Consider the following 9446-nt stretch of genomic DNA (forward strand, 5'->3'; position numbering starts at 1 on the left):
GATTAAATTCTGAGGTTAGAAGGTCAAAAAAAGGGCAAAGGAGTGTTGGCGTTCAACCCTCAAGCGTCATGGGTGAGTTTTATTATTTGAGCATTAAGTTCTCAAGCAGGTTTTTGCTTTTTTTTGCATGTAAATGTGCAGCTGTGAGCCTCATTGTATTGTGCGTCCCTCTCGCTTAAGTTGCTGCTGGTGGTTTCCTGGAGGGCTTTGATGTGTATCTGAGCAATGCACTATTAGAGGGATTTCCCGGGACCTGACAGCTTAGAGAATATGCAGTGAAATGGCAATGCCAGTGGGCTAAAAGAATGCTGGAAACAGGATTAGGATCATATTCTGGCAGATCCTGTCACCTCCTCAATGGGCCGAGGTTTCTAATGCTGCCACTTTTCATTCTCGCCATGGTTAAAACCTTTAAGAGAACCATGGAGAGGAGGGAGAAAAAGACCACTGATTGAATGGTACACTGTGATTTTTGTGTGGGACTTGCTCCGAGGGGGCGGGAGGAAGGGGGGGGGGGGGGGGAGTCAAAGCAGGAGATGGAGCATACTGGTGGGCCTATGTAAATCAGACGCAGACCTGGCTTGTTTCAAACTAAAACAAAATTAAATCTGTTTTTTATGAGAAATCGTGAGAACTAAAATCTAGCAGTCTGACACGATGAAAATCTGGGGTTCATATACCTTCACAGTGCTGGATTGAGGGCTTCCTTTGAGATCACACACACCCACTGACACACAAACACACACATGTCATCACTTGCTTAAAGGGAAGTGGATGGAGATGCGTCTGTGCCTATAAAGAGGTGATTATGGCGGTGAGGTGGTGAATATACAGCCCAGAGTGGTAGAGATGGAAGCACCTGATCCAGCATCGAGGGCTCAACACACTTGACCCTGCAGCAGTACAATCTAGCAATCCCAGTTTAACCCCCCCGGGGTACGTGTGTGGTGCGCGTGTGCGTGTGTGGGGTAAAGGGGGGTGTTAAGGAAGGAGAACATTTGGAACAAGAGTATTCCCCAGAGCCCCATGGGAGGAAATCCTGCCGTGTACCTGAACAGACAGACACCTGGATAACAAGGACGACTCCCCAATGTCATCAGTCACACGACCAGAACGCCCTTGGCTGAGGACACAACGCGTGGTGGAATAACACACAACACGTGGTGCAATGAAACACAACATGGTTAGTCTGCGGCGTTACGTTCACATTAACGCTGCTAATCTGGTGACGTCCTTCTCCTCTCGTCGTATCCGCTGGTTGGACGGTGGTCCTACATAACGTTGGGGGGGGGGGGGGGGGGGGGCGAGGTGCAGTTGTTATTTACACACCAAGGGGGGAATATGTTAAAGGACGACTCGATTAACAGCGGAGCGACGCAGCCGCGTAAAGTTTACCGCGGGGAGGGGGCGCAGGTTGAATGTTGGAGGCCTGACTGCCCCGCGTGTGTTTGAGCGCGTGCGTGCGCGTGTGTGTGCGTGCATGTGTGTGTGTGTGGGGGGGGGAGTTAGGCCTTGGGGCGGGGGTCCGTGCGTTTTGACAAACCATGCTGTTAAAGATATAATAGCAGCATAATCACCGCCGCAGGCCGTCATTCTTCGGGATAATGGGCTGCTTATTCATTGGGGATGGTTTATGTCTCCGCGCGGCTTTTTTTTATTTTTCACTACGTTGTTCTTTTTTTGGTCTCCTTTCCTCGCGGACATCCCCGTGCAAATCTCATTCATTTTAACAGTACGCTTTTAAAAAAAAAATCTGATAATTTCCCTCTTCTTCCTATTCGTGTTTGGTCTGTTATTTTCTTTCGTGCTGCTTTTTCCTCTCACCATTAAACCTTTTCCCGCATAATCTCATTTTTGAGCCTTCACTGTAAAACCTGAGCTATATTTAGCTTGCCTTTACTTTACCTTTTTAAAAGAGTAAATGTTTGTTCATGCACCTGACCAATACGTTTTACAGTTTGTGTATACTAATTTCCTTTCATGTCAGGTGCATCTGTTCACCACCATGTCAGCATTTGCTTATTACCTCAAACTGTATAAATATGCAGCACATATTTTATTACGACATACTTATAAAGATCTCCAAGCAATGTTTTTATTAGCAATTATTTTACAACAATACTAGTTCAAGTCTACATTGTTAGGGAGAGATAAAGGAAACAACACTGCTGATGGTCCACTCTCTTCTCAACCATTATAAATCTATCTATCGATGGACCAGTTGGACAGAGACAGGAGGCTCGTTAGAATAATAGCAACAACAGAACTCAAATACGTCAAGACAGCAGCACACAGAGGACTCGAGTCAATTCACTGAAACCGGTGTGCTCAGTGAATACAATCTTACACTTTGACAGCTAAATGAATTTTATCTGAGACAGAGTCCATTATCAATTATACAACATATTAGGAACTTTACAATTACATTACCAGTAAACATTAATAGATAGACTTTTTATATTTTACATATTAAAATAATGTGCATTTTTTTCCGGCTTCCAAAACACATTAACAGAAAACATCAGAGATGTGTGTAATTTTCCTCAAGTGCTATCAGTCAGTCCGACTTTCGGGGGAAAGCTGCATGTTTCCCCAAGAGAATATTAAGGCGAGAATAAACGTTGAGAAAACATGGATCACTACATTTATCCAAACGTCCCAATTCTTTTTTTTTTCTTTTGTTTTCAAATAAAATTGTTCAACTAATGGTAAAGTGAATCATTTTGCTAACTTAATTGGTTGTATCCTCGGTCTTAAATGTTATGCATGTTCATAATTTCATTTGCACCAGCTCCTTCAGCCCGGGGCAAAATGTAATTAAAGGCTTAGAGAATTTAGTAACTGAAATCATTTCCTCATTATCAAGCCAACCTCTGTACAAACTGTTATATTACTGGCCATTAAACTGGTAAATTAGCCACTTTTAATTATGCTATTAAGGGCCACATGGCTTGAAGTTTATTTTTTATTTATGCTGTTATGTAGTACATGCTATGTACATAACCACGCAGCTTAATTGAAAGGAAAGGGGGGCCGTGACACAAAGGGTCTCTTTGTTGCAGGCGTGATACGCTCTTTCTCCGGGAACAACCAGTCCAATTCCTTCAAAAGTGCCTCATTTATTCACATTATTATCGAGTGCATCAATCATCCACTGCGTAAATCAGAGATTATTGTTGACATTTTTAAAGAATGTTTTTTTGAAGGTGCATTGTGTGTCTGTTACAACATCATCATAAGAGTCGGGAATACTTTAACCGTCCTCTGAGTTTTTCATTTGATCCTTTTCGTTATTCTGGCAATGTCCTATTTTTCTATTTTCTTTTCCCGAGGTCATACTTTTGGACCTTGAGCTGTAACTGAAGCCGAGGGAAGCCGAACCAGCAGTTTGAAGGTTGTGCCGGCTTTCAAAAGCTGTTAAATGTTATAGGTCCAGTGCATGGTGGGATGTTTTATGTTCGGACAGCTCTGCGTGTCCTGTGCCCACGTGCTTGTGAAGGGGTAACTATGCGACTCCTGAAGAACTGTCACAGACACGTGGTGATGTCGTGGCCTGCAGGCCTGGTCTTGTCATCCATACAATCTGATCCTCAGTTAGACATCGTGTCCAGTCCCAGCGAGGCGGCGTGCTGCTTGGCCCTCAGACGCAGGTTCTCGATGCTTGTGGTCTTGCTGTTGTGGCTGGTGAGGCCGCCTGCAGCCGACGCCTGCAGCAGCGGGCTGCTCCACACCTGCTGAGCATGATGGGACAGGGACTGGTAGTAGGACTGGCAGGGCAGAGAGCCCAGCGGCGCGGGGGGCATGTTGACATTCATCCCCAGGTAGGGGAGTGAAGATGGGGCGGAGAGGTCAAAGGCCGGGTAGTGCACCAGGTTGTTGGTGGCGGCCATGTGCTGGCGGAACTGCTCCTGCAGACGAAACAGGCTGAGAGGGGAGGAGGAATAAGAATGGCTCTGGGAGAGAGGACCACTGCTGGAGGAGGAGGGGGTCAGTGACGGGGAGACCAGGGGAGAGTCTGCAAAGAGAGGAGAGGGGATTCAATTTACAGTCCACTGATGATTACATGTCACAAAGGTTGGGAAGTATAAGGATAGTGGATATTATGTTTGTTCTTTACCTGGTTTAGGGCTGAGTCTTTTGCAGGCCGGAGAAAAGTCCTCAGGAGTCGCTGCTCTCTCACACTTTGTCTCCTCTCTCTGAGATTTACCCTCGTCCTCCTTATCTGTGGCATTGTCCTCCGTCGCCGACTCGCTGCCGGAGTGTTCCGCCGACGTGACGTTCAGCTCCACGTCCAGCGGCACAGGGTGGACTACAGGACCGTCCGTCTCCAGAGACGACGAGGAGGAAGAAGAGGAAGAAGAAGGAGGGAGCTGGGCGTCAGGGAGGATGGTTGTGGACGGAGTGGCGTCCTCCTTCTCGCTTCCTCCCTCGCCAGAAGCCTCCTTCTGCTTCTGGAGCTGCTCCTTTTGGAGACTGCGCTGCTTCTTACGGAATTTGGCCCTGCGGTTTTTGAACCAAACCTGATGGCAGAGGCGAGAAGAGGCCGGGTTAGAACAAGGAGAAGAGATGCAACATGTGAGATTAGGTATGGACTCTAACACTTTAAATGATCGATATCAGTTAGAGGCAAATAAAACGACTGAAAATGTCACATCAATAGAGAGCGTGTCCAACAGAATTATTTTCATTTTAAAGCTTCATTTTGAAACAATAGCAGTTTAATTGGTTTTAAGTGAACATTGTATTCCCACGGATTCAAAATAGTTACCTCCCCAAAATCAAAGGCCATCCCCATGTATTTAGGTCGGTACTGTACAAACAAACTGTGGTCCACAGGCAATTACACGAAGAGTATGAGGGGTCTGGTCATAAAACCCCAATTAATGTCCTTGAGTGACTAACACACTATATGTGTTTTATCCTGCACGGTAACACACCTGCACGCGGGCCTCCGGCAGGTTGGTGCACATGGCCAGCCGCTCCCTCATCACCACATCTGGGTAGTGCGTCTTCTGGAAAGTCTTCTCCAGCGCTTCCAGCTGCTGCGCGGTGAAAGCCGTGCGGCTGCGGCGCTGTTTGCGGTGCTGAGAGCCGTAGCGAGCCTCCAGGATGATGTCTTGAAATGCGCAGCCGTTGGAGAGGAAGCACACATGGCAAGTTTATTTAACTACGTGATGAGATATGACACCTTAATGCAGCACGAATTCTACTCTCAGAAAATAGAGCTGATGATGTGTGTGGTGTGTGTGTGAGTTAGCGTGCACTTAATTACCTGCCAGTCTCTCTGCCAGTGTGAGCGCGTGCACGGACGGCCGGTAGTCGGGTGCGTGCTGCGCCTGTTGCGCAGCCTGCTGGTGCAGGTTGTACATGGCGCTGAGGGAGTTCATGGCGTGCAGAGAGTAGCCGTTCACCCCGTAGTGCTGCATGCTGAGAGGTCGCTACCTGCGGAACGGAGCGCAGGATGTGATTTTCAAATAGAGGAAGCAAGGAGGACGCTGCGATTAGGCGCCTTAAAAAAACACGTCAGGGACACGTGATCACAGAGGGGGGAAATCACATATAGTGCTGAATATTATAATTAATGTATTATAAGCCCCAGTTGCAGCTCCTCGGGCTGAAGGGGCAATAGATTTTTAATGTGCTCACTCAGACAAAAGTGTTATCTATTAACATCCAATTATCGCTGTGTTCAATCCATTAATTATACAAAAGACGTTTAATTGGGGTAATTATCGCTCGTTCCCATAATGAACCGTGACGGACGCCTTAGTCATGAAATTATTGTCGAGAAACCGAATCTCGTTGGTGAAACGTGTTGGAGAATTAAATTAATAGATTTGTTCGGGTCTCGTTGGCAAAATCTAGCTACATATAAATGTGTTGTTAAAAGTGCTGTTCATTTTTTAGTACTGACTTTTTCCACATTTCCAATTTCCTGCAACACGAACTTTAAGCACCGGAGATTAGGTTGTGTAATTTGATTTTAATTGTTCAACTTGCATTATTACGAAGATATTCATTGATTAAAGTAAATCATAGCAATTTCTCATTTTGTACTCCTTCTCCTTCACGACCGAGCTGTTAAGGAGGCGAGGACGCGACTAGATATGTGTTGGTACATATAGAGGAGGCCGACAGGAGGGAAAATCTCTGAGGCCCAAACAGTTATTATAACTATTACCGACCACAGGGACAATATATAAATCTTTTTCATGACAGGTGCGGTATGAAGAGAAGGGGTGAAGTGATTGATCGCAGGCCCGGCTCTCTCTAAACGTTTGTGACGACATTTGTAGGTCATTATTTTACTAATTTCGATTTTGTTTTAGGCCATTCCATTTGAATAATTAACGATGCTCTTTTTGTGTTGGCTTTTTTTTGCAGTTAAGTTAACAGTTGTAATTTCAGTATTGTTTCTATTTAAGAACCGTTTATATGTTTTACCTTTGAAAATTCTGAAAACATGCAAACTGATTTAACCAAGGTCATATTGTTTTACAGTATTACAGGTTGAAATCTTTTAACGATGGCTTGGTAATTCATGTATTAATCAAATGTCCATTTTAAGCAGTGAATTCTATACGTCGTTATGATACATTAATTATAACCATTTCTACTATTACCACAAATAATAATAATAATTATTTGTAAATAATAATAATGTATTTATATAGACGCATTAATGTAGTCAGTTATCTTCTATCCATTTATCAACTTTTCAGGAAGACAGAGCGTGAGCGCGCGCGCGCGCGCGCGTGTGTGTGTGTGTGTGCGTGTGCGTGTGCGTGTGGGGGTGTGTGATGCCCGCAGTGCCCGTTCCCAGCCTATTAAGTGGCCGCGGCGGCTGATGAATGTGATCAGAGGCCAGTGGGGAATAGTTTAATTCGTCGGGACAGAAGGTGCTTCGCTAAACATTTACTTTACTCCCCCAAGTATTTGAGTTGAATGGGCTCCCCCTGCTCCCCCATCCCACCCCTCCTCCACCCACCTTGCCCTCTCTGGCGGCCTCTTATCCCATCGGCCCGGGGCAACGTTTTGGCTGAGATGTATGGCCTCTCCGCGGGTAAAAATATGCATGTTGATCCCCATTTGGCTCCCCGTCTAATGGAAGTGCAAATAGGTTTCGACTGCGAGGCCCTTCATTTATCATGAGCGCTGACACGCACCGGCGTGCGACGGGACCCGCTGGTTAGCTGCGCGTTGAAGGCCTGCGCGTGCGCGCTTGTAGCAGGTCAACGATTTTCTCAGTTTGTCATTTTAATTCTATTTTCCTATTTCTCAGAAAGTGAAACGTGTGCTTGGATATTTACCCACTTATTGGACTAAACGTTTATTTTCACAAACATTTCTCACAAGCTGCAGAATTGTTGTATAGTTTCCCTCCGCGAAAACTCATCATGAATGAACTGCCGCCTCCATCCCAGCACCATCTTTTTAGAGTGTTGGGCTCGCAAGCTTGTCTACTTGCTATCGTCCAATCCAGCACAATGGCGCATCGCCGTGAGCCCGTCGGTGCTGTTATTGTCATTCATAAGCCTCTCCGCTGCGGGCTCTGCGGGCCCCCCTGGCGGCCCCCCGCGCAATGCTTCGGTTATCAAACCGTCATTATGTAAATTGACATGTACAGTGCAAGTCTTTGATCCGACTAAATTAGGAAAAATGTTATTTGCTAAGAGCCCCGAGGGAGGCAGGAGCCCACCCGACGATCTGCGCTTTGCTGTGTCACAGTGGCAGCTGTCAGAAGGCGACGGGCGGGTCTTTGGTTTCCTCTGAGAAAGTGTTTGCTCTGCAGACGCGTGGTTGCAATTTAAAGGTATTTCGATATCTAATATTGAATAAAGCATTTGAAGATCCCAATGACAGTTGGACATTATTTTAATTCTGTAAAAAGAGACTTAATCAGAACATGTTATGGAAAAAATAAATAAAAACCTTACGTTGCATCTCTGCTAAATATTAAGCACTTTGGGGTAATTCCGTTTTCTTATAGTAAACTCCAAAGAAGCATCCTGTTTTTACCCAACAAGAGAGGTGAAGAGTCTTATTTGATATCCTTAACGCGCACGTGCACCGAGCAGGTGCTTGTTAAGGGTTAGCCTTAGTCGTAAATTATTTTTAATGGGACTGTTATGAGTTTTAGTGCACGTGAGTTAACATTTCGGGTTGCGTGATGAAACTTAAAAATAACAGATTCATCCTAAAGGTTTTTCTACATTTCCACCGGGAACTGCCTTCATCTTCACTGAAATTAAGCTTTAAAACTGTTTAAAAGACTATCGTATACAGGCTGATGTACATATATTCTCTCTCTCTCTCTCTCTCTATCTCTCTCTCTCTCTCTCTCTCCCTCTCTCTCTCTCTCTCTCTCTCTCTCTCTCTCTCTCTCTCTCTCTCTCTCTCTCTCTCTCTCTCTCACACACAATACACGTCTTTCAGGTTCAGATGCATTGGCAGACTGGCTGTTAATGACGCGTAATAGTTCAACATAAACATTAAAGCATTATTATACACCTCGTTTTAACGCGTTGGAAATGCTGAATAAAGAGATGTACAAAAGTTGTTACCTCTTGCAGGGACAGTCGTCTTCCTCTTCTGCACAGGCAATCCTCAACTTGCGGGTGTCCCTTCGGCTCCTGCGGCTGCTTCGTGTTGTCTAGTATTATTATTATTATTGTTTTAATACCAGCTTTTTCCGTCCCTTTCGTCCGGCGGTGAGATACACAAGTCCTCCAGTTCGTTGCCTGCACTTCAAGTCCGTCCGAGCTGCAGCTGCTCTCGTGGCTGCGAGTTCTCCCGTCCGGCGCACAAGTGTGAAACCCGCAATCTGCTGCTGCGCGACAGCCCGGCGGAGGGATTTTAAGGACAGCTCCGCGGGGGTCGCGCCGGCTCCCTATTGGCTCTCCGCGCTGTCAGTCAAGTAAATGAGCTCGCGGGTCGTTCGGTGACAGACTTCTGGTGTTATTTTCAAATATGATCAATTTAAGCACGTTATGTCGGATTAATCCCTTCGCGTCAGTCTACTGTTTGTTTTATTGACATCGATAAACATGTGTGAAAATTGAAGCTATTTAATGACTCCGTTTTTGCAAAATGTTGATTCGTGATCAATATAATTAGTTTTCTTCTGCTTTAAAAAACTTTTAAAACTATTTTACACACTCACACTTTAAACAAGTGAGTAAATTAGTTTTTCTAGATGCCTTTTATAATGAAAACAAGTTAACAACCCATTTCAAAGATTTATAATATTTTTTTAATGTTTTTTTTCTTTGAAATCTACACAAACTGCTCGTACACTTAGATCATGCATACATTTCCTTTAGTTTTTGTGAGGGGAAATGCCACCAACGTTGGGTTTGTTTGCTTTTCGGCTTCTTGGTGCCTGCAGGAGAGGCAGCTTGCTTTTTAGAGAGATGGCTAAAGACGGCAGGGCGCTGCCTTCAGAC

The 9446-nt window shown here is 45.2% G+C and overlaps 1 protein-coding gene across 1 annotated transcript; it reads right to left on the minus strand.

Annotated features, from left to right (window-relative positions):
- Positions 1-2073: 2073 nt before the first annotated feature.
- dmbx1a (diencephalon/mesencephalon homeobox 1a) lies at positions 2074-8842 on the minus strand. Its single transcript, XM_040172248.2, has 5 exons — positions 8565-8842; positions 5273-5442; positions 4938-5116; positions 4118-4520; positions 2074-4015 (listed from the first exon to the last, which is right to left on the minus strand). The coding sequence occupies exons 2-5, from the start codon at positions 5424-5426 to the stop codon at positions 3591-3593; spliced, it is 1161 nt and encodes a 386-aa protein (XP_040028182.2). The 5' UTR covers positions 5427-5442; positions 8565-8842; the 3' UTR covers positions 2074-3590.
- Between the last annotated feature and the right edge of the window lie 604 nt (positions 8843-9446).

The sequence above is a fragment of the Gasterosteus aculeatus genome, chromosome 3, assembly GCF_964276395.1.
Source record: "Gasterosteus aculeatus chromosome 3, fGasAcu3.hap1.1, whole genome shotgun sequence".
In the NCBI taxonomy this organism is placed as follows: domain Eukaryota; kingdom Metazoa; phylum Chordata; class Actinopteri; order Perciformes; family Gasterosteidae; genus Gasterosteus; species Gasterosteus aculeatus.